Here is a 26,364-nt window from a genome sequence, read left to right on the forward strand (position 1 = left end):
TGTCCATGGAAGTACAGGTTAGGTGGAGTTATGGGGATAGGGTGGGGTGGACAGCAGTAGAGTGCTCTTTCAAAGGGTCGGTGCCGAGTCAATGGGCTGAATGGCCTCCTTCTGCACGGTGGGGTTTTTATGGTTTCATGATGTGTTGCTAACTTAGAGATATGTGTATCTGCACCACTTGTTCCCTTTACTCTTCAACCCTAATATGACCCTTACTTTCCAAGGAGTACATGACCTCCTTATTCCCTCTGCCACATGTTTATCTATAATGAAGTTCATCTGCCAATTATGTGCCCCTTCTGCAAGTTTGTTGATGTATTCTCTATTTTGTCGCAGTTGTTTTCCATATTAACTGCCCCCCACCTCCCCCAATTTGGTGCCATCTGCTTCATTGTATAATTAGAGCATCCAAGTTCTTTAGATAAATGGTAAACAGCAGTGGACCCAATGTTGATCCTCGTGGAATGCCACTTCCCAACTTTTGCTAATCTGAATAACTGAGGATGCTGTTATGCTTATTTCTATAGTGTTATTAGTTATTAAAATTGCATGTATTTCACAATAACACAATAAATAGTATCCCAAAGCACTTCAGAGAGGAGAAACGGATGCAAAACAGCATGCACACAAAATTATACAGTACAGTAAGGAGGAAGAGTTAGACATGACAATAACAAACTTGGTCACAATACAGGGTTTCAATACAGAGTGTGAATTACTAAGAATTGGATACATGAAATGAGGAATAAGGTCGCTTGACACAACCAGTCTGAGCTCAAGTGTTTTTTTTCTTGAGGAAGTATACTGATGGTTGGTTTGAAAATGATGGAAACAATTCCCATGCAGATGGAGCCAATAACAAGCTCAGCAACCATAATGGCAAGGATAAGCAGCTGAATGATCAGGAGTTGGAAAGGGAGATAGTCAAGGGAGCAGAAATTGGGTCTCAGAGAGCAGATACAATAACATTTATTTGAACTGAACTGTATCAGGCTGTTAATTTAAAATATGCACAAATTGACCACAAATATAACATTGAAGACTTTTATCACCCAATGGCACTGGTTCCAAAATCATGTAACATAATAATCTCATATGTATCACAAACACGCAGACTTCCCTACGGAAGTTGCGTTAACCAAAGGGTAACGTGTTTTGACTGATAAATGCAATTCAATATTACACAGCTCAATGAAGGTTTATTATATGAAGCTAAAATAACACCCACGCCCTGTGAATCATCTACAGCCAATTCATGAACATGTCCATTAACCAGAGAAGTATTGAATCTACTGTATATAAGCTGATTTGATTTTGGTACTTACGCATTGATACATCTCACATTGCATTGGCTGTCCCTTTCAGTTATCACCAATAGACCATTGATTCTCCAAACCAAATCCTCATCATTAATCAACTATTCGACAAACCAAAGGAGAACCAGATAAAATTTTGCAAAACAAGATGATTAATTATGTTTACACTCGGAAAGTGAGTACCACGATTTAGTGATAAACAATATTGCTTTATACAATACCATTCATGTTACTCTACCTGTAGCTGTATTTGGCTTGAATTGAATAAAGAATCAAGTGAGCTCTGTGATAATATGAACATGCGGTAGAAAATTCTTTATGGCTCTCTAAAATTTCCGACAATTTATTTTGTTCTTGCTACATAATTTGTCTCACACTTTATATTTCATAGAAAGCATTTAATTCTCTCAGACCGGGGTATTATATCATATATAAATCATACTGCTACATCTAACAAGCAAATTATAAACTAATAAAGTCTCTGTGCCGAGTTATCATTTAAATAGCTGAACACCTTGGTTCTAATTGAAACTAAGGATCAAATATAATGAGTTGGGACTCATTCAAATTGACATATTGCTCTCGTGATCCCTTAGTCGGACAGAAAAACTGTAAAAATGACTCTCAACCTATTTTAATTGTAATTGTAAACTGATAAACAATCACAGGGAAGAAATTACACAATAAAGCGTGTTTATTTTGCGATTAGATAATATCAGCAATCTTAGGACAGCATTTTAAAAATGCCTTCACTTTTATGTACAGGCGGGTAGAAAGCTATATGTTAACTTGTCTGATTAAATTTGATTATTTTTACATATAGTCAATTCCCAAAGTCAAAGTAAGTTAAACAATCAAATGAATACAAACTTTTTTTTACTATAGGAAGAAATCAGTTTAACATTATAAATCTCCACACATCACTTTATATGGCCAAATACAATTGCCACAGCAATGCACAGAACTCCTTTCAAACAACCGTTCTCTATAAATAAATACCACTCTCCACTTTAACTTCAGTCGGTACAAATAAGGTCTATACAACTGTGTGGTTCCTGTTTCCTGGCCAACTTTAATTGTGTAATAGAATTCACATCCACCACCAACATGGCTAAAAATCAAAATCACTGTACATTATGGCAGCATCACTGATTCATAACCTTTTTAATTTGTGCATTATTAACTGTCACTATACAAAGCAAACAGAATTGCTGCCAAATAAAAGTAACCCACTGATGTCTAAGAGTTAAAAAATAGCATTTATGAAAGTGTTTCTATTCTGTAGGGAAAGCTCTGTCACATTGAGGTATGCAGTGCAGATAGACACAAGCTATAGCCCCATTGATTAAGATCTTTAACCAGTAAGTGACTGGTAATGATTCTAATGGGATGTTTGTTTAGCCATAACAGTTACTATGATTTTGTCCAGCCGCAATGTGTAGTCAGCTCAGAAATGTGCTACAGTGCCACATATTTGTATTTCTGTTGCCAAATTAGACAAATTTTACACAAGCTTTCGAACACCATATAGGATGAAAGCAAGATATTAAGCAAGGAGCTTTGGGTTATTGGAAGCAAGCCCTTTTAGATCTAGTGAAAGCTATATTCTGGGATGGTGTGCTCTCTAGGGCAGATTACTTTCCAAAAGGCAGCCTGAAGCTATTTTTCTTGTCATATGCTGCTATGTAAGCTTTACATATACAACATAAATTGTTTTTTCTCTTCTGTTGTTTTAATTATCGCCCAGTATTTTCAACATGTACCTGATAATAACCAGATGTGATCAGTGTACCATGAAGCATTGTGCTGTGTGCAACCTTCTGCACTGGATAACAAATGTAGAAATGTTGAGCAAAACTTGGTTTTCTGGGCAATGAATCAGAGAATTAATTCTCCGCGACATAACCCAATCATTTTACAGATAATTACATTTTAAGGGTTTTTCTATTTTACCTTCCATTCAAAAATACAATTCACTGATGCACCATTATCAAATTTAAGACATTTTCAAACATTGTGTTTTGTTCCCTCAATATCTATTGTGCTGGAAGAGGTAGAATTTAGTTCAATGCAATTTAGATTAATTTACACACAATTATTCCATTCCTCTCTCCTACTGGCTCAAAAGAAGAACAATTTCTGAAAGCATTTGATAAACTTTTAGGACACAAGTTTACAATTTTTACATTCCACCTTGTTGCAACAGATATGGAGACAAAGGCTCAAACTTTGACAGCCATAACTCAAGCGCAGACAGCATCAGCAGCCAAGCACATAGCAAAAGAGTATACAGAAAAATATAATGCAAGAGATGGTTTCACAGGTCGGCGCAACATCGAGGGCCGAAGGGCCCGTACTGCGCTGTAATGTTCTATGTTCTATGTTCTAAGTGTCTGAGATTTTGGATCATTAGTTTTCATTTAGTAAGATCCAGTTCCGTACTGTCAGTTTAAAAAGTGAGAATGTCTGAAATAAGAAATGACTATTTATCCCACATAGGTTTCTGTTTTTCAAACCATGTAAAAATTGTACCACGATAGACTCCTCCTAACTTGTTTAATTTCTTGATGATGAGTAGTAACAGGTAGAAGTTCCATGGCCCACAATGACAATTGATAGAAAAAAGTAAGTATCAGTCTATTAAGACACATACGTCATATAGCACAAGCCAGATTCAGAGCTGTGGAGCAAGAGCAACAAGACAAAATTTGAATTTTGTTTTTTTAAAGTTATATCATTCATAACAAATAAATTAAAAATGAAATACAAACTAATGCAAATTAGATGGGGGAAGTATCTCTCCTGCCAGAACATTTTATTCATTCTATTTTGTTTCCCAGCTAGATGTTAAATTAAGAATTAATTGAATAGTAACTTTAATGTGACATATCCAAATTTAAAAGATTGGTACAATTCATTTTTATTTGGGTTAGGACTACTTCTTTGAATTGTTAATTTTAAAAAGATATTGGGCTGGATTCTCCGTTCCTGCGGCTAAGTGCTGATGCCAATGGAGGATCCGTGGAGTTCCACGTCAAAAAATCGGTGCCAAACCTGCAACAATTCCACTACTGGTGAGGTGCTAGCACCGACAGCACGTGGAACACCAGCAGAATACACGAAAAATGGTGCGGGAATCGTTGGGTCAGTGATGGACACGCGCAGGGCTGGCAAGCTGCAGCCGTCCGTTGGCTATACACACCCCACACACACACCGATTGTGGATTGAAAAATGGCACTGATTGTGCTGCACTGTGTCCCCATTCACCCTGACCCCACAGCCCACCTCTTGACCAACCCCCACTATTCCCCCCCGGCCCTAGCAGAGGCCCTCAGCCAGCGACACGAATGTCGGTGAAGCATGGTGGTGCTGGGCACTGTCCGTACGCCCTCTCTCTCTTTCTCTGCAGCCACCATGCCAGGTTCACAATTGTTGAGAGCACACGTGGACCGTGCCATCGGGAACTCGGCCCATCGGAAGCGGAGTATCGTGGGTGGGCTTGCCAATGAGATGTGAACACGGTTGCAACTACGCACGGTGTGCATTGCAATGACGCCGTTTCCGAGGAGGTGGAGCACCGCGTATTGGCGCCAAACCAGTGCCTGCCGCTGATTTTGGCATCGGGAGGTATTCTCCATCTGATCACACGCCCCGATTTCAGCGTCGGCCAATGGAAAATTCCGCCCATTGTTTATCCTCCATAAACTGTCACAAAAATAATTGTGTTGACAGAGATTATTCATAAGAAACTGCAGCTTGAGATCTTTAAAAATTTTTTTAGAGCACCCAATTATTGTTTTTCCAATTCAGGGGCAATTTAACGTGGCAAATCCACCTACCTGCAGATCTTTGTGTTGTGGGGGTGAAACTCAGGCAGACATGGGGAGAATGTGCAAACTCCACACAGACAGTGACCCAGGGCAGTGATTCGAACCCGGGTCCTCAGCGCCGCAGTCCCAGTGCTAACCACTGCGCCATGTGCCACCCGTGCAGCTTGAGATTTAACCTATTCAGGCAGTACGGACTGAACAGCAAAATGCTTTCAATTCAAAAAGTAGACCAGTAACTGCAAACTACACAGAAAGGAAGATCCCAAATTACCTAATTATTTAATGCAGACTTTGTTTAAAAATCTTATATTGAAATTGCTCACTTTTGTTACCAACACTCAAAAGTTTAAGTAAATAAGCAAAGTGAATGGATGATCTGTCTCATCTTCCTTCTGGGGTCCCCATTATCACAAATGCCAGACTTGAGTTAATTGACTTCATTCCACATGATATCAAGAAACTGCTGAAAGCAAAAGTTACGGGCTATGACACCATCTCAACTGCAGTACTGATGACTTCTGCTCCAGAACTAGCCGCACCCTTAGACAAGCTGTTCCAGTACAGCGACAACACTGACATCTACCCGGCAATGTGGAAAATTGCCCAGGTATGTCCTGCACACAAAAGCAGGACAAAACCAACCCAGCCAATTACCGCCCCATCAGTTAGCAAAATTATGTAAGTTGTTGTTAATAGTGCGCTCAAACAATAACTTGCTCACCAATGCTCTGTTTGGGTTCTGCCAGGAACATTGGTTCCAGATTTCATTACAGCTTTGGTTCAAACAGGACAAAAGAGTTGAATTCCAGAGGTGAGGTGAGAACTCATGTCCTTGACAACAAGGCAGCATTTGATCAAATGTGGCATCAAGGAGCCCTAGCAAAACTGGAGTCAATGGGAATCAGGGGCAAGCTGTCCACTGGTAGGAGTTATATCTATCACGAAGGAAAACAAATAAGCATCTCAGCCCCAGGGTGTTGCTGCAAGAATTCCTCAGGTACTGCCCTAGGTCAAAGAATCCCTCTATCATAAAGTAAGAAGTGGGGATTTTTGCTGATGCTATCAGTGTTCAGTTTCATTTGTGACACCTCAGATACTGAAGCAGTCCACACCTCATGCAGCAAGACCTACGCAACATTCAGGCTTTGGGCTGAATCATGTTTAGGCAAGGAGCATTCATGCCACCCAAGTGCAAGGCAATGACTTTCTCCAATAAGAGAGAATCTAACTATCTCCCCTGCCATTCAATGGCATTACCGTCACTAAATCCTCCGCTATCAAAATCCTGTGTGTTACTAGCCATAGAAATGCAGTGCCTACAGGAGCAAGTCAGAGGTTGTAAAATCTGCAGCGAGTGACAATCCTCCTGATTCTCCAAAGCCTGTCCACCATCGATAAAATGCAAGTCAAGATTGTGATGGAACATTCACCATTTACCTGCTCCAACAACACTCAGGAAGCGCAATGCCAACCAGGTCAAAGCAGCCCAATTAATTTGCACCACTTCCAATCATTCCAACAATGGCACTCCATGTCTGAAGTGTGGGCCATCTACAAGATGCTTTGCAACAATTCACCAAAGTTCCTTTGAGAACACTTCCCAAGCTGGCAACTTCTACCATCTAGAGGGACAAGGGCAACAGATGCATGGGAACATTATCACCGACACGCTTCCCTCTAAGTCACACTATCCTGACTTAGAACTATATCATCTTTCTTCTCTGTCTCTTGACAGAAATCCTTAAACTCTTTTCCTAATAATACTGTAGGTGTACCCATACTAGTGGTTCAAGGGGCAGTTCAATGCCACCTGCTCACAGGCAATTACGGATGGGCACTAAATGCTAGCCTTGCCAACAACACCTACATCAATTGACTTAATGAGATACATACATTCAACTCAGAATATTATCAGATCGCAACAGAACATAATATAATAATCACTTATTGTCACAAGAAGGCTTCAATTAAGTTATTGTGAAAAGCCCCCAGCCGCCACATTCCGGTGCCTGTTCGGGGAGGCCGGTACGGGAATTGAACCCGCGCTGCTGGCATTGTTCTGCATTACAAGCCTACTGTGCTAAATTAATAAAGAATATTGAGATGAGGTGCACACATAGAAAACATCTGAATGTGGATGAAAAAATGAAGAATAGTTTGATTCTTATGAAGTAATGGAGACGTCCACAAAAACAGAAAATTAGACAAATCAGTTTTATATCGGACTAAATAATGACTTGAATAACATGGTTTATCCAATGGCTGTGGCCTCCACAGTGACAGGGGCTGGTTTACCACAGTGGGCTAAACAGCTGACTTGTGGCGACTAGGGGCTTTTCACAGTAACTTCATTGAAGCCTACTTGTGACAATAAGAGGTTATTATTATCGGTTTAACCATTTTGACATGAAATAAATTTTCCATTCTCAGGAACTGCACCGTCCTACCAAGTAGTCATTTGCCTTTAGCACACTTCCACAAAGACAGCGTCTCAATTAAACTGAGAAACACCACCACCCAACCCAGAAATTCTTAGACATATTAAACTTTGAGAAATTTTGTTCAAACATATCATCAATGTAAAAAAAGCTCTCTGAAATATCCACACATCAAGAGAACCCAATCCCAAGCTATCGAATACCAATTGAATCATTACATCCAAATGTGTGTTTCCAAGACAAAGTGCAGAACTACAAAGTAGGCCCAGATTTTACTTCATTTATAATCATTTTTATCTTAAACTTTTGCCAACTAGCATCAGTTAGCCATTCCTCAAATAGAGTTATTAGGAGCACGTCAAACAATGGAAGTACCAGATGTAACACCTGCACCCAGGTCCACTCACTGGTTACGTATGCTATCATACCAGGACCCATGTGCTATCCTCTCTCTGGAACACAACATGTTGTGAGAGTGACAGTTTTAAACACTTAATAAACTGTCTATAAAATTGTTGTAATCTGAAAATACAGTTGACTAATTTTTCCCATCTGATATGTCATAATACATTTAGCTCTCATTTCTCAACAGAATATCAAAAGTTACATAAAAAGTATTTTTTTTAAAACTCTAAAGCAACATATGAATAAAAGATTTTCTGCATTGAATAACTAATATTCCAGTTCATGATCATCTGTAAAAACTTTGCAAACTTTACAGCATAAGGACCGTAAAGATAGAGCAACAGATAACAAAACTGCAGACAGTTTGTGTAACTTTTAACTCTATGGGGAAATATTAATTTTGATTGTTTCAGGTAATGTGCATTAACTTCAGAATTAACCTGCATATTAAAATAAAAAATGTGTACAGCAAGAAATTAACCCAGATCTCTTCTACCAAATATAATGGACAAAGTCGCTTACAGTGAGAGATTTGCACAATTTCTTTTGGAACATGATTTAATTGCGAATTTTAAAAAATTATACTCGGGTAAAGGGCAGTCAAAAAAACGAAAGCATCACACAATAAAGAAAGCACGGACAGCACATGTTAATTCAGAATAAGCCTGACACTGGAATGAAGATTGTACATCTCAGAGCCCATACAGCCCAAAACTGTTTGGATATGAGATATTTTTAGGACTCATTTGTGTTTTCCTTTGAAACATACAACGGCTGTTGTAAACTTTGCTACATTGCGATATTTTGTAGCAATGTTTAAGCTCGAGACTTTTAAATGAAATCTTAAAGCTACAAAAACACACTCTTTCTCTAACTGCGTTGGTGAAACAAATATTAATTGGACCCAAGCAAGTTGTGTGAATTTAGCCTTTAACAGTGCGTAGTTATCTCTGGACAAAGCTGAGAGTCCAATTCACAAGAAGTGAGGAAGAATCTTAGGCTATGTTACAACTTCGAACAATCCTGGCTAATGCGAAGTAAAAAGAAACTTAATTACTATTTGATGATATGATAACACTAAAGCTATCAATATACATTATAAAGATAAAATTCACAGTGACGGACGTTTAACGCCTCTTAGATTTTCCTAATTCCTGACATAATATCCAGTATCCTTACATTCAATTAGATAAGACACGTTAGCAAGAATCTGCTGTCAAGTTTAGTTCCCAGTTATCCAATGGTATGAGTCACATAATTTCATACACCTTAAATTTCATGGTTGTTGTAGCCTTTACCACCCTCTCCATTACACCACAACACACCTCCAGCATGTTCACTGCTTAAGAAAAAAGAGAGAAGGAAACGGAAAACCCGAAAGATATATACGTATATATATAAATAAATGTGAATTAAAGTTACAAATTTAGTTTCGTACTTTGCTGCCCTTGCTTTTTGCACGGGTGAATTTTATTCCCGTGTTTTATATTATGGGAATTGTTCGATTGAATTGTCCTCTGTTTACAATATTCAAATCAAATTTGTGTACAGAATCACAAAATAATGTTAATAATTATAACTTCTTTTAAGCTGACGGGACAATTAAACGTATTCTGCTGGCTGGCTTTCCGATTATTTTCTCAGTTGGAAACGGGAAATAAATTTGGCAGGTATTGTTCCATACAATTTTGTATTCGGCAATCTTAAAACTACGGCAAACCACCAACTATTATTGTAAAAATTACAGCCAAAGTACAAAGGCAGTAAACTCAGTGAGACGTCACCCGCCGGCAGAGTTCGCTGCTTGGGTGTAAGTGTGAAATGATGTGGCGGGGAAACTGCAACAATCCCGGGAAAAGTATCAGCCTTCAGCCGGAATCGGCCATGGGGAAGCTGCGGAGGAGCCCAGGCGACAGAGGTGGGCAGTCAGGCAAGTAGGACTAAGGCCAGCCCCATTCGGGATGGAGCCGGGGGCACATGACAATACCAGTCAATGTAACAGTGGGCATGTTGGGTCACGTGACAGTGCCAACGGAATCATGTGACGGTGCCAATTGAGCCATGTGACAGTGTAAATGGAATCAAGTGATAGTGCCAATGGAGCCCTGATGGTGTAAATGGAATCATGTGATGGTGCCAATGGAGCCATGTGACAGTGTAAATGGAATCATGAGATAGTGCCAATGGAGTCCTGATGGTGTAAATGGAATCATGCGATAGTGCCAATGGAGCCCTTATGGTGTAAATGGAATCATGTGACGGTGCCAATGGAGCCATGTGACAGTGTAAATGGAATCATGTGATAGTGCCAATGGAGCCCTTATGGTGTAAATGGAATCATGTGATGGTGCCAATGGAGCCATGTGACAGTGTAAATGGAATCATGTGATAGTGCCAATGGAGCCCTGATGGTGTAAATGGAATCATGTGATAGTGCCAATGGAGCCCTTATGGTGTAAATGGAATCATGCGATGGTGCCAATGGAGCCCTTATGGTGTAAATGGAATCATGTGATAGTGCCAATGGAGCCCTGATGGTGTAAATGGAATCATGTGATAGTGCCAATGGAGCCATGTGACAGTGCCAATTGTGTGATGTGATGGTGCCAATTGAGTCATGTGACAGTGCCAGTCCATGCCACGATGGGCACTGTTGAGCCACGTGGCAGTGCCAATGAGGTGATGTTACAATGCCAGCCAGTGTAACATTCATGGTGTGATCCCTGTCCTCCACTGCTACTTGAGAATCTGTGGGCAAAGTGGAGTGGTGTGGACAAGAAAAGAAAGGAGAGAATATAGGCTCAGTGCCGGTTGTTGGAATCAGGGAGATGAAAAACTGAATAGGCTTCGAGCAATTTTGTCCTTCCAAGCGGAAAACATGATTGCAGCAAGCGCTCAGGAGATACATTAACGTACAAAGAAGCGCAGCGTCCATGGACAATGCAGTTAAAGACAAACTATTCCCTGAGTGAGAGTTTCTGTTTGCATGCGATTCGTAACGAGCCACAAATGTTTGTTGGGGGATACTCGCCAAGGACGTAAACTGGGTCAACCACATTCAGGGCCAGTGCGGCCTCTCACTTTACCTACCAGCTACTGGAGCAGGGAGGAGTCCAGGCTCTACCCAGCCCAACAAAATGAAAGCCAGAACAAGACACAGTAAAGCAAGTCCCAACCTCGGACAAAACTGACAACCAGGCCTTCCAAAAGTAAAAAATGTGTATAGGCCGGGACCAGAACATAATCCCTTTTTTGACATCGCTGGTAAATAACCAACCTTTTTTTCCGTCCAATTAATTTGCTTATTTTACGCCCGTGGGCAGATATTAAAAATACATAGAGCATGGGAGAATCTAGATGTGCTGTCACTAATTACAATCTAAATGTAAACTAGAAAGTTTTTAAAGTAAAAAAAACACAAGGGGGGGGGGGGGGGGGTCACCTTTAAACTTTTCTCAAGGTAAACAGATTTTGCTTTAAAAAGTCAACTTTCCTTCACAAACAATCCTGAAATCAAAACCACCACAATTACAAAGAAGGCTGATTTCAGCCGTGGCTGCGGAATAGGAACATTAAATGAATAATGACTGACTGAAGAAGAAAGGTATAAATCTTCATTTCGGAGGGCAATTAACGTGTTGATCTCACTCATGCCCTGAAGCAATACGTGAATTTCTTTTTGTAAAATAGCTCTTTCCAATCTGCGCCTGGCCAGCTTCGGCTGTTTATAGCCAACAGAATTTTAGGCCAGTAAATTTGGGAATGAAAAATCGCACTCTTGCTCAAAACGGAATTCGCTGCAAAATGTGAAAGCTTTCTTATTCCCCCAAAGGAATTGTTCCCCCCCCCCCCCCCCCCCCCGGGCTCGTGTAGCACGTTGAAGAAGCGGTGTCGGCGGGGTCCAGGGTTTAGGGATAGCGTCTATTTCCACACCATTCTGTCAATGCGAGAAAGCCGCGGAGAAAGTGAAACTTCCCTTGTACTCGGCTAAGAAGCGGCGCCAATTTTACTGAGCGAGAACTTTCAATGAAATGCCCCTCTGGTTAGACACGGTAGGAAATGATAATGTCTGAGCTTATTCTAACGATCCGATTATTCTGTCATGACTGTGCCGTCCCCATCGTGTTGTCTATCAAATACAGATGCCTACATGACTTCATGTGTGTATATATAGATATTGCAGTGTGATTTTAACACACCCATTTTACCTGCCTCGGCATATCCTCTTGTTAAAACAGAGCAGTGTATGGAATTGCTTCGCCCACCACCCAACCCAACCTTGCTGTGAAAAGTAAATACATTTTCCCATGTCACTAGATGGGGGGGGGGGGGGGGGTGTAACAGTTTGTGTGGGTGTCCTGGCTCCTGGAGGGAACAATCCTGGTTGCAGCCTGATGAGAATGAGCTGTTGGTTCAGGTCCCGGCTGGGCTTACTGTGAAAGCAGCGGACAAGCACAGAGCTGCCGCCAAAAGTGCTCATTTCCACTTTTGACAAAAGCCACAGTAATGAATGTAATTTATTCTCTCCCGCGGTCCCAGCCCCTCAGTCGCTGCCTTTTGTCCAATAGAAAAAAAGCAAAGCCCAACCGGCGGCTGCACTTTCCCAACTGCCCTGTTCCCATGGGCACCGACTCCTTCTTCCAGAGTCTCACCGAATCCGGGCCGCGGTGGGCGGCCGGCAGACCCAGCAATTGTCGCCCTCTCTTCCTCATCTTAAATGAAGCCGCCGAGGAAATCTCCAAGCGGACAGTCTTCTGTGAAGCTCAGAGCAAGTTCTTAATGGGTCGCCTCCCGAGTCATTACTTTTTAGCAAGACAAAAAAATGATGCCATCCATCGCCAAATTCCACCTTTGGGGGGGGGGGAGGGGGGGGTTATTGGAGGGGGTGAACGGGCGGAGCACCAGGTCTCCCTAATCTGAACCACCGGCCGGAATACATGGCTCAGCCGTACGGGCCATCGGCCGGGTAGGAAGCTACCAAACCAGGCTCATGGAAGCATGGGACACGAGGCAGGTTACACCATGAGACAGTTTTCTCTCCCCTCTGCACACTCACACACACACACACACACACATTTTGAACACTAGCCTCTCAGCGGCAGGCAGTTACATTAAAAAAATAAGTTCCCTATCTCTCACCGACACCAATTTCCACCACATAAAATCCTCAAAGAAGCGAAGTGAAAAGCGACAAGAGCCTGGTCAACTTTCCAACCACCGTTCTGCAAAAGCTCCAATCTGAGAGCCGATCTATAATGAGCACACAATAAGCACTTGTGTACAATATTCCTTTCGACAGAAATTCATCGGATGTTGATAATATGCAAATAACCAGGAGCAAACATTCCGAATTCAAATTCAAGCTAAGAGCTCCATACCTGATCCGTAATGTTAACAGATGATGATCTAGTGATATCCTCGCTGTCTGATTTTGAACCACCCTCTCTTTCATCAATAACCAAATCGATGGGCATTTTTCCTTTCAAGCAGCTTATATACCGATGGCAGAAATTGTCACATAATTCGTGTACCTACAATGGGAGCAAGTGAGAAAATAATAGTGGGAAAAATAAAACAGACCCCCCCCCCCCTCAAAAAAAAAGACAGAAATGGAAGTGACATGTACAGGCCCGGCCTATGACATGCGGTTCAAAATAGTTGGAAGCACTTGGGAACATTACAATTATCCCCCAGAGACGCACGCATCAAGAATTTGGAATAACTTCTGCAAAATAGAGATATCGCCGAAAATTGACAGTGACAAGATGATTCACAGCTACAACATATTCAACACCCGTGTTAAATTCAGCTGCTCCCGGGGTTGTGACCATTACAGGAGTGACCTGCATGAGTGACATTTAAGGTAAACAGTTTAATTTCATCTAGTTATTTCATTATAACCTTTGAGGAGCCCTGAGCACACAAAGAGAGATGTGTAGAATTTGAATATGACACAGATGTCTATCAATGCCGTGCCCTCAGATACACTGTCCATAGTCCTCACCAGGTCTATATATGTATATGTTGTAGCAGAATCTAAACATGGCCAAACGCGCTGCCCACAATTACCGTCACCCGGCCGTGTTATCCCCTCTAAAAAGCACGGTTTCTCCTTTATATTTCATTAAAATATTCCCCGCGGACAAACAGGACAAAATATTATGATTTCCAGTCTAATTAGTCATAATCGGCAGATTGTTTACATCTTTAGACTGTTGGAAATGTTTAGTCTCAATGGGGGGAAAAAGAGGGTTTGTGTTAAAAAGATGATCAAAATTAAATCCCACCGCGAGATTAAAATGAACAAAACGTTGGGGCGTTTGTGGTCAGGGTTTTAGTGGCAGAAATTGTAATTAAACAGCGAGATAAATGTGTTCCAAGATTGCCTTTGACACTAATTACAGAGGGGGGGGGGGGGGGGGGGGGGGAGAGAAAGCAAGACATTCATGTAAATGTACTCGCAATGAGAACTACTGTATAAGACAATCTAAAAAAAACACAGGAACATGAAAAATTACCTTCTCTAATTCCAAAAGGTGAAACCTTAATACTTGTATGGCTTGGATCATCTGTAAAGGAAGGTGTAAACATCTATTAGCACCCAGAACACACAAAAGGAATGTTCTTATTATGCTCACTGCTCCTATTAGTTGCAATGGTTAAAAACCTTTAATATTCCTAACATCTGTGTGTGGCAGTGGATGGGGGGCTGGCGGTGGTGGTTCTGGGGGGGGGGGGGGCGGGGGGGGGGGGGGGGTGGTAGCTGGGGGAGTTGGATGTGTTATAAAGGCAGTAAAATTTAATCAGTGCAGCTCCATTTTATTCCATGCTACCTATGTAGCGAAATCAACGTCAGAAGTTTGTCCTGGACATATAGAGGGGCTGGCAAGAGAACACATCCGTGTGTCTCCTCGACCAAGCAACACGCACTCCCTCTCATTTACAGCCTCCTACAAATGAAGCAAACTTTAGTTTTCATTTTTAAATGGTGGAATGAAATCATGGGGTGGGTGGTGGTGGTGGGAGAGGGGGGGGGGGTGGGGGGGGGGGGTGGCGGCTGGACTTTTTTCTTTAAAAAAAAAAGCCACTCTTTAAATTCTTCAGGGGAGCCTCTACTCAAAGTGACCATTTGCATTAACTAGGACTTGGGAGCTGGAAGGTGAAGGGGTGGCGGAGTGTGGTCAACAACAATCACCGAAACTCCCAGGTCTCAGGAGAAACAGTCATGCAACCGAAAGAACAAAAAATTTAATAAATAAAAATCACACATCATCTTAAGTGGATTGACAGCCATACAATAACTAAGCGCGATGGTTATCGTTGGTGACAGCTAAAGCTATCATAAAATCAAAAGCGCAGATTTGCAATGGATTGTAACGATCATTATCCTCGTTTAGTGACTCTCAAAACAGGGGAGTGTATTAAACTGAAAACATCGCCGTGTATGTCGGAGTTAACTCAAGGACGCAGTGTGGATTTCGCTAATATGTATAATATATATGTGTGTGTGTGTTTGGATTAATCAAGAGCGCGTTCACAAGTTTCTCCGCATCTCCTTTCCTCTGAAAAGCTACCAGGCTTACCAAATTATCCAGCTCGGGATTTGAGGAAAAAAGAGGTTTCTCAGCTCGAATCTAAAGTGAGAAGATAATAAAATTGTGATTTCCCCCCGCTCCACACAGTCAGTATTAGACAGAATGCATTCAAACACATTCCAAACTTTCAGAATTCCTGATGCACACACATTTCACACACATTAACGATCAGATTAGTTTACCTAAGCATTAAGATTAAGACATTCATTTGGTTGAACACAAAGTAAGTTACTATATTTCTCCGGAGCATTTTAAAGGTATCAACAACTTCTTACAAAAACAGCGATTTCTTTACAATAAAGCCACAAGCCGACTATGTTTCCTCTGGCGGGTAGTAACTTGACACGCACCAACCAAAAAAAAAAATACTGCCCTGATTATGATCGGTTTGTACAATTGTGCAATTTCACTCCCTGATTCGGGGCAAACATTCTGAAGACCCTTCAATTCGGCATTGTCAATCCTTTTACATATTTCGCTGTTTTAGCCGAGCAACGGTTTGTGTTGCAAGTTTGCACACCAGGCATGCTGCACACCAGAGGAAAAGGTGGGTTTAGCCGCACAAATGATTGGTAGTTTATTTTATTTTTAAAAAATGTTCTCAAATTGAAGTGGACATGTGTGATGGCTGACCTGCTTGGCGAACACTGCTATATCTTCATTGAAAGACTCGGAAGAACAGACATCACCGCCTGCTACCCCCGGCTCTCGAGGAGTACAAGTTGCTAATTCGCATTTCTCAAAGATCAGTGCTAAAAGGGGAAACAGCGGATGTCTGCAAGAAAGGATTGAATGTCAAAGACAATACAAAAAAACAGAGAGAGATTCTCTTTTCTCTTCTAAGTGACGAGCAGAATAACCAAGTGAACTTCCCCGAAAAGTACTTGTTGATTTCTGGCTTTACATAAATTACAGTCATAAACTGTGTCAAAATTAGTTACTGGAGATAGACCGCGATGCTTTCTAATGACTGAAAATCTTAGCAGTGCCCCCTTAAAGTGGAACGCTCAAGACATGCAAAATAAGCGAGAATTTGGTAGTAAAATGGCCCAGAAGGGTAACCTTTTAAATCAGCCATGTTGGACGCCAATTTTTGTTTTGAAAGCTTATATAGCACCCCTCCCCCACCTCACCAAAATTAAATTTACAAAAATATTCATCAAAACGATTAATTGCAAATGAAATTAAACTGACACAGGTTATTCGAAAACCTCGAATCTAAACCTCATCCACAAACTCTAAATATGAAAGTCTCTGTGATCCACATGTTAAATGAAAGTTTTGCTTTTTAAAAAAAAAACATTAAAATAGAATAAATCCAACATGTCACGCGTGAGGTCTCTTGTCCCAGCTCGGAAATAATTTGAAAAACAATTGGTAAAATGTGGCAGCTACCCACCCGTAAATGGAATCTTTATCTCTCTTTAATGCATCGTTTACAGAAGACCCCATGCTCGGCGCCATGGCATTGGCGTGGTTTGTGTGCGGGTATTGGTGACTGTGTAACGGCGGCCCGTGATTGAGGTGGTGGACAGGCTGCAAAGACCTGGGGGCGTGAGGGTCGCCATACATTGTAGTCGGTATCCCTACTCCATCCATACCCCCGTAATGTGAGATTTCATCATACTGTATAAAAGGGAGAGAGGGAGAGAAGGAGAGATTGTTTAATAAAAACGTGAGGACGGGGAAACCAGCATGTCAACAAAGTTAAAACGCACCGCACGACTTCACATTCAAAGTTATTGACAGAACAGGGGCGAGAGAGAGAAAGGGAAAAATAAGTGAAAAGTTTTCACAAGCGGTCAGCACCGCGCCGTCTGACTGAGACAGACCGTAGTCCACTTGTACCATGCCTTTGGCAGGAACTACATCCAATATTAGGAAGGGGAAAACTCACTCACCCTCTGCGCCATCGGCCTGTCTCGAACCCTTCCCTCTGTAGCAGCTTCTGCTGGAGTTTCTACAGGGCCAGTATCAAAAAGAAATAAACACGCCAGTCCAAAGGCAGCTCAAGGATCCCCGTAATTCCCCTTCTGTGGATGATCTCGCCCAAAGTCTTCAGCTTAAACTCGGATGCACTCGGGGCGGTGGGTCGTGGTGGTGGTGGGGAAATATCTCTGAGCGGCGAAACGATATATCTATATATCGGTGTATAAATATTCTTTTTCACCAGCACAGCGTCTGGGAGCATGGAGAATCTCGTCCCCCCCAAAAGCCAGGAAAAGCGCCCCTCAATCGAAACTGCCGTGTCTCATGGCTTTCTGCCACTCGAGCTGTCAATCAAGGCAAGGTTGTCAAGGTAGTGAATAAATGATGATCCGTTCTGCACTTCCACTGGTCGGTCGGGGGTGGAGATGAGGAGTGGTGGTGGTGGGGAGGGGGGGGGGGGGGTGACACCTTAGCGATGGCAGCGAGATCTGCCCCGCAAGGACTGCAGCTCCCCGGCCGCCTGCTCTGCGTACCCGAGGCTGCGAGAAGCCCCCGGGAGAGTCGGTGCGGGGGACGGGAGGGGGATTGCCACTCTCTGCCGAGTTTGGAGCTCTCTGAAGGGCCCGATGCCGCTGCCCCAGTGTTGCGGAGCCAGAGGTGGATTTGGAGAGAATGCTGGAACCCGGAAGCAGTGGTGGCCATAACAGGTCGCGTCTTACACAAGGCGCACTGGACTACCTCATCTCACACACACAGGAGGGGTGGGGGAAGAGAGAGAGAGAGAGAGAGCTGCAAACAGGGACACACAGAGACACATGCAATGCAAACCTCGTCAACCGACAGGTACACATTCCTCACCCACGCCTCCAAGCTGCACGTCCGACAGCACCCCCCCCCCCCCCCCCCCCCCCCCCCCCCCCCCCCCCGCCCGCACCCCACCACCAAGTTTTTAAAAAATTAAAATCACTTCATTACTAATTTTCAGTAAAAACTCCTAGGTTACACAGGACGAAGTTGACTTTTCAACAATTGTGTGTCCTGTCCCGCTTCTGCTTCTTTGCATCGATAACTTTCCAAACAAAAAAATCAAAACAATTGCTTTGTCATTTGATCCAAGCATGGAAATTGCTAGCAAATACCGAAAGCAATTTGTGGTGATGTCTTGACGCATCTTCCCAGTTAACTGGCCTGAATGTGGAAACTGCAAATGAAATGCTTTGATTTACCGAGCATAATGTAAATATTGTTTGGTAAATAAATATGACCAGACTTGCTGGCTTTAAATTACATCTAGCATTGTCATTCACGCTGTTTGGTTACATGCAGTTTCCTCTTCAATTATGTGGTATAATATTTATACATTGTGATATTCTCTCCTGTGCTTTTTGCCAAATCTTCTGTGACATTGTTCCCCGAGCTAATCAGTTGGGATTACTCCAGCCCTTAAAGATCGCCTGTCCATTTATCCAAATCTATTAGTTTAATGAATGCTTCCCGCTATTGTCACTTCTCATTGCGAATTGTTACGCCGAGATTCAAAATGAAATCAACAATTCCGTGTCCATCCCGTCCCTGGTGTTGCTACGTGCTATACTTTGCTAAGGTGTTCCCTCAGATGGAGCAAGTTGTGGTCACTCATTTTAGTCGCTGTCTCTCTCTCTCTCTCTCTTTCTCTCTTGCCCACCCCCTGTTTTCTAGAGAGAATGAGCTAGCCCGGAGCTCTGTGGGCACTGAAGATGGAGCCAACGCCCAATCATAGCTCGCCGTGGGAAGACCACGATATGATTGGCTCTTCCAGTGATCAATTATCGGAGGATGCATCAGTAGCCAAAGGGATTGGCTTAAACGGATGGACGGAGGCGGCTCCACAAAGCAGCACTGACTGACTGCCACCAGCTTCACTTCTGACCAAAAAAAATCCCTCTCCTGCTCTCTGAGTCAACCCCCTCCTCGCCATATCCATTCGATTAACTTTATTCTGTAAAAAGGGATGTTTCTTTTTTTGTTTCCCTCTGAAAGTGTTACACCTAGTTCTTTGATCTCGAGTAATTTTTAAACGTTGGCTTTTAAACTCTTGATTGTGGGTAGAGAGGGGTTCGGGGGAGCGGCGGGAGGAGGGAGTCCCACATGAAATAAAACAATTTCATTGATCAGACTGAAGGGCCACAGTTAGAAGTTGCCGAGAAACTTGTGAGAGTTGCATTGCCATAACAATTAGATCGAAATGCCCCCGCGTGTAAACAATTCGCCCCGAGACAATGAAATAGGCAAGCGGTCACTTCTTTTGATTGAGAAGCAGAAAATCAGAAGCACTGAACATTTGAAAAAAAATAATAATCAAATATCATCCCCGAGATAGCCACCCTCTAGACAGTTCTGATGGAGTCTGGCGCTCGATCGGAAAACCATGCAGCCCGAGTACCCATACGTATTAAAGACATCCAGTGTCTCAGGTAAGAAAATATTTTTCTTGCAATTCCTCCAAACTAACCCAATACGATTGGAAATGAAAGATCCCAAAAAGGCATCGCTAAAGTGCAAAAGTCATTACAAATTCCATTTGAATAGTGAGTGTGTGCCCATTCTAACCCCCCGCCCCGTCCCCCAGAAGTGGGCAATTGTCTACTTTTACAGGGCTAACGTTGAACGATATGAATTTATTTAGTCAAACCGCATGTGGATGCGATTTTAGCTGTTGCTGAGCAGTTCTTCCAGTTGTTAGGACACGGGGCGGAGAGCGGGTTCTGATCTCACCGGCAGCTACAATAGATTACTCATTAAATCATTACACGGGGAGGTGACTAACGTCGACTGAAAAAAAAAGCGAAATAAAATTTCTATTAGCAAGATGTACGATTTAAATGTCAAGGCGTTCTCAGAAGTTCTGTCACAGTCAATTCCAACCCGCCAGGTCAAATCCCGCAAAGTTCAGACGTTTCAATTGGAAAACAACTTCTGTGAGCTCAATTCCTCCAAATTAAAGTGTAAATATGGGAGGCAAGAGTTTAAAAATGGACAGCGCCTCCTTTAAAAGACCTCTTAATACATCCACGCAATAACGGAATATAATCCACTGGATTAAACCATCATTAATTAGAAAGTGCGCCGAATCTAAAGGAGCAAATTTCAATCTAATTCCTCTTTTCGATTTAATATACTTTTCGAATACCTGGATATTCTTAGTTAAACTGTATTCTGTATAGCTGCAGAATGTTTACTTTTTCATGTACATTTAGAGCATTTACAACAATAATTTCAACAATTAGCAGGTAATAATGGTTTGATTCCATGCATCTCTCTGTCCCTATCAATTTACACATCTCATATTTTTATTAGCTCTATGTATACGTGCATTATTTTTTCTTAACATGTGTGATTTTAAAAAAAACCTGAGGCTTTTAAAAATCACATTTACTGCAGAGTACATACATTTAAAAATGCCATCTTGGAATCATTCATTCAATTGCTGAAATAACTGCAATATAAATCCAGGAATGACCATCAAAACCTGGGATTTATTTAGGAATCTTCAGTATTAATAATCGCCGCCACATGCTGTTTATTGACGGTTGAAGCCCACACACCGTATGGTTGAGTGTTCAGTTAGTGTTTCTCTATCTTCGGTGCATTGGAGTTTGGTTTTTGCTGATGTATTAAAGCTCAGCAGGGTTTCTGCTCACACTGGGGCAGTTGGGTTCTCACACCGAGAGAGCAGCACAGTCATTGCCCGGGAGGGCGAACGCCCCTTCGCCACTCGATACACTCGCCCCAGGGGCTGTGTGCTTTTCTTTTTTTCCGCTGAGAATCTCTGAACCCGGCCGAATCTGCCAACATTGGTGGCCATCGAGAGAAAGGGCAAAGTAAACAATGGGGAGGAAAGGGAGAGAGAGAGAGAGAAAGAGAGGTGCGTGTGAAGTTGATCAAGGTCATTAGTTCAGACAGTAATGTGGCCACTGCTCTGGGCATTGCAGGAGATCTCACCCTGTTTTCCCTTCTGGCCAGAGAAAATGTTCCTAAAGATTTGCTCTGTTCCTGGTCGTGTTAAGACAGTGACCTAATTGTAACCTCAACTCACAGTTATCAAAAAAAAACCTCCTCTCCTCAGAACCTTGCCACAAAGTTAGAGTCACTGTCGATGTTCAATTTAGTAAATTGACAGTGATGCGCCTCGCACATTGCCACGTACGTTTACACGTTCGCCGGTTCCTTTTCAGTGTGACAGCGATTTTAAATAAACTTTCGAATTTCTATTTAGGAGGCTTTAAATAGTTTGTAGGCTTTGTATCTGCTGATGACTTGAGGGAGGTTACGTGGAAGTGGGGAGGGTGGTGATGAAATGTTTCTTTAAACAGAGGACTGCCTTGTGTCCACTCTTGATGTCATCCAGAGGTCAGCCTGGGTTACAAGGCAAGAGGACAGTTCCACAACCTCAGTCTAAAATACTTTCAGGAATCCGACGACCGAAACTTCCCAAGGAATTCTCCGCCCTCGCGCGATGCCGGGGAAAGCCTTCGCGGTTTGGACCCGCCGTCCTACGATCTTGTCAATTTCTTTTTTAAAAAATTAAAAACAAATCAAGACTTCGCAATCAAGGAGCTAAAATGGGGAAACAATCTCTGCACCATAAAAAAAATCAAGCGAGTTAACAACTTAACCAGGATTGCGTGTCCCAAGCTGTGAGTCGCTATTAAGCTCTGCATTAATTTATTCTCAGAAAGTCACATAGTGATTGCAATTAATTGGCATCTAGGCGATGTTCATCGTCTGTCCGTGAGCGCAGTCAGAATTTTATTGTTGAAACATTGAAACTCCTTCTTTCAAAGTAACCATAAACGCTCCGGATAGAATTCGGAGCCGCAGAGCCAAAAGTTCTGTGTAGATGTGTTGGTGAGAATTGTTTAAGCGAGATAGTGAATTAGCAATATAGCCAGCGCTGAGCAATCCGTGTCAAATATAGCACGCACTGTCACCTTTACAAACCTCCCTAACCACTCTTGGAATATTTTAACTTGTGAACATGTTAGCATTTTACCCATCTGAATGCGCCACTTATACCTCCCACCTTGGGGAACATTCCTACAGGCAATGATTATTTCACCCCGTTCAGGTAAGATTGCAAGCAAATGTCTCGTCCTATTTTTTTCTCTCTCTCAATGGAAGATATTTTATTTATTTTTTGCCTCACAGTGGCCGTGAGTAACTTGCTGTTTGGACCGCATTCCCGGCAATGGAACGAATTAAATTGTGCCTAACTTGTTACTGCCTCTGAATATTCAGTCTGACATTTGAGGGGGGAAAGGCATTGGAAGGATATCGAAAGAGGCGAGCCGGCGGTAAATTCTATAGAAAAGACTTAAGTTTTAAGATGGTCAGAGAGAATGGAGGGGCTGCCCCGGTCTCCTGGTCTGACTCTGCCCCCCTCCTGATCCTGCCTGTGTGTTTGTTCTCTCTCAGGGTGACACTCTTGCGCCGTCTACAGGACATCGGCACAGCAGCACCGATCCCGACATACCCAAATATTTGAAAGGTGCCACTGATATATTTAAAAAAGAGAAACTGATAAGAGATTGTTACCGCACTGAATGTAGTGCCCTCCGCATTGTTTGACAAGTTTGATGTGATTGCCTGCGGTTTAAACCCAGGAATGTTGTATTCACAGAACCCCCAGGCCGAGCTGAGAACTTCCTTCAATTAAACAGACTTGGCCAAATTGTACACTCTAATCCCGTTTTGCGACTCCCTTCACGACTGAATGAATTGAAGCTGGGGTGGACTCTGCTTATTTACTGAGGACACAACGGCCTGGAGGAGCTGGACAACTTTAAGCTTTCCCATTATCACAGGGTACACTTTCCAAATCCCTCTCTGCCCAGTTGCAACCGTTTAAAATCAAACGCCAAAAGGTGCGCAGAAACAAAACGACCGCTCTCAAATATGGTGAACTATACTAATTCTCAGTGCAAAAAATTATCTGGAGCTCCGGCAGTGGCGTTTGGAAATCCAAATGTTACAAAAGGTTCAAACTAAAACCTGATGCTGGTATCAAAAAGCTGACAGTTTAAATTAAATTTCCCCTTACGCTCCCAACTTCTGTTAAAATAACCTGTTTGCACCTATCGATATTAATGCGATTTATTTGCCATTAAGTGCATATTTTAATGCGTGTCCAATGCTTGAATTATAAATATATATTAGGACGTTTAATCATACATAAAGCTATCCTACATAAATTATGGAGGAGCGATGATCTTTTTGTTTCAATGGCTGCAATAAATATTGGTCCCTATATAATAAAGACATTATTATTCGCTGGACTCCTCGCTTTCACTTCTTTACTCCCGGGGTTCTCGGCTTTCATGCTTTGTACAGGTGTCACTGCCAGGCACAGATACATTGTAAATGGTGCATTAATCTGTAATCTTTTAAATTAATTAATTGACGCTTTTCTGAAGTATTATAGATCAAAGAATAATTGGAAGTCTACATGAAGCAATGATTTACATGATTGACGTTAATTTAAAGTATTAGAGTTTGCGTTGCAGTAATAAATTCGTCGAACATAATAGCTGGTTTGCAAACAGTTATTAAGATGATTTTATCCTTCAAATACTTGGGGTGTTTGCGGTAAATCATTGATAATGTTAATAAGTTTTTACATTTCGAAGTGTTTGTCCCCTTCACCCTTCTCCCAGTATGTTACCAATGTGGTTAAATGTAAAATATCGTTGTTGTTTTTAGCTTCCCTTTGTGTTTAATTTACAGAATATATTCTAAGTCCGAGTTAGTGGAGGACAACAGGTTTCGGTGCTTTAGTGCAGATAGACATGTTAAAATTATTCCCGAGTTATTGAAACTGTATCTGCACACTTTTCTGAAATCCAGCAGTCACCTCTCTGGCGAAGAGAGGAATCCTACACAGCACTCTGACTACACCTATTCATGGACTTGTAACGTCGCGTCCATCTCTTTCAGTCGAATATTAGTTAAACAGTCAAAAACTATTCGGTCGGTACAATCTGAAAAGATTGAGTAACAACTTCGTCAGCAGACGAGGCAATGGAGGAATCTCCAATATCTTCCTTCGACCCTTTCTCCTCGGATAAGTCTGTTTTGCCTGCCACACACTAATACGTTTCCACGGAAGGTTGTAACTCTTATTCATACCTTATCCAACTTTAGTAACGTTTTAAGGACTAGGCAATTCTTTTCTGTAGCAATTATCTTTGCATGTGAATGTACTACAAGTGGGATCTATTTCAGTAAGGTAATCTAATCGCCCAATCTTTTTTTACATTTGTAAAAAGCTTCCAGCGTCAGTTTCTCCAAATGAATTTATTCCTGTGAAATATTGTGAGGAACAAAAGGGGTTTATGCTCCAGGAAACACGAATGGGAAAAACTATTTTACAACAACCTAAACAGCACTTTTGTTCTGAAATGTACATTATATTCAGAAGCATTTTGTGAGGAATCCTGTAGAATCTTTAATGATTAAAAACAATAAACAAATTGGCCAAAATGTAAATTGTTGGGATGGTTTTTGTTTAATTCTTTTAACTTCTGGACGGAAAGAGAACCTGGAATATCACTGGCTGCTAAATGTTTAGTAGATTGTATTCTCGCTTTGTGATACCAACGGCGCCTTCAACTCTATTAGGGTCGGCAATAAGGCAATCGGAGTCCAGTTAATACGGAATAGTGAATTTGTATAGTGGGAAGCTTTTGTATTTCCCATGTCTTCAGAAAATCATTGCATTTACATTAGCAACATATTATGTACTTAGTGTCATGTCAGTTTATTTGTATTTTGCGAAAATAATTGGCTTCAGAATGTGCAAAATTAGAAGCTTTCACAAATGAACAATTGTACACATATATTTACATACTTAAATACATTAATTTACACATACAGCATTTGCATGTTAAATATTCACTTTCCTAAATTCATTTATCTCCCCCAATACCAATAAAATCATTGCAACTGTCACAATTTAATTTAATCCTGAAGATGAGATATCTTTAGTTAAAATATTCAGATTGAGGTCATCTAAAACATTTATAAACAAAGATACATATTTACCAACATTTTCACACTCAATTCTGCCTATTTACATGCACAAAACATTTCAAATGCACATCAAGACATAATAAGGAGACAGAGGAAATTCATTCCTTGGACTGTGCTGTCAATCAACTAACATGTTATATTGTCCTCACTGACATTTATAAGTATTAAAATGTAACATGAAGTTCAGAGTTTCAAAGTTTTTCCTTTGCATTGTTTTAAAGAAGAATTGGAAGTTTCATAAATGGTTAAATATTTTATTTATACTAGAAGTGTTCAATTGATGGTTCATTTTTTATCAATACTGAAACACTGAATACTGACAAGATTAAAACATTTAGAACAAGCCTTGTAAAATACAAAATAAAATCACTGCCAATCTGAGGCATCATTACGCTGCACAGCAATAAAATGTGTTGGACAAACATATCTTGGGTTATTTTGTTTTGTGCTGATTTTTAAAAAAAATCCATGTAGTAACCAATTTTTCCTCAATTTTTAAAAATACATTATAGGGACCTGCTGTTTTGAGAAAGTGAAATATTGGATGGCATTTCTCCTTACACCCGGAAAGAAAATGTAATACATTCAACTTGCACGTTTCACTCCAGGGAACAACTTCATGTTACAACACCCAAAGAAATGGATAGTCCAAAAAATCTGATTTCAATTTCAACCTCTAACATGCAAAATATTAGCCATTCATACTGTGGAATCAGATGCTGAATCAGTGGTGTTCAGTAGTGGTAAAACAAAATCCTGCAAAGTACCTTTCTTATGTGATAA

General features: G+C 41.5%; 1 protein-coding gene and 1 long non-coding RNA gene across 5 annotated transcripts in view; one reads left to right on the top strand and one right to left on the bottom strand.

Moving 5' to 3' along the window:
• The window catches only part of LOC119971580 (homeobox protein Meis1), a 239,591-nt gene extending 221,610 nt beyond the window's left edge, over positions 1-17,981 (bottom strand). For all 4 annotated transcript variants that reach the window (XM_038807358.1, XM_038807350.1, XM_038807375.1 and 1 more), the window contains exons 1-6: positions 17,487-17,981; positions 16,985-17,211; positions 16,219-16,360; positions 15,574-15,624; positions 14,509-14,559; positions 13,369-13,521 (exon numbers count right to left, since the gene is read on the bottom strand). In XM_038807358.1, the coding sequence (XP_038663286.1) occupies positions 13,369-13,521; positions 14,509-14,559; positions 15,574-15,624; positions 16,219-16,360; positions 16,985-17,211; positions 17,487-17,498 (636 nt within the window). In that variant the 5' untranslated portion in view covers positions 17,499-17,981. The remainder of the gene's footprint in view (positions 1-13,368; positions 13,522-14,508; positions 14,560-15,573; positions 15,625-16,218; positions 16,361-16,984; positions 17,212-17,486) is intronic.
• Positions 17,982-18,265: 284 nt separating this feature from the next.
• On the top strand, positions 18,266-25,038 carry LOC119971606. Its single transcript, XR_005461874.1, has 3 exons — positions 18,266-18,357; positions 19,213-19,967; positions 22,969-25,038. It is a non-coding gene; the product is annotated as an uncharacterized LOC119971606 (long non-coding RNA).
• Positions 25,039-26,364: the final 1,326 nt, after the last annotated feature.

The sequence above is a fragment of the Scyliorhinus canicula genome, chromosome 1 (genome assembly GCF_902713615.1).
Source record: "Scyliorhinus canicula chromosome 1, sScyCan1.1, whole genome shotgun sequence".
NCBI classification, from domain to species: Eukaryota; Metazoa; Chordata; class Chondrichthyes; order Carcharhiniformes; family Scyliorhinidae; genus Scyliorhinus; species Scyliorhinus canicula.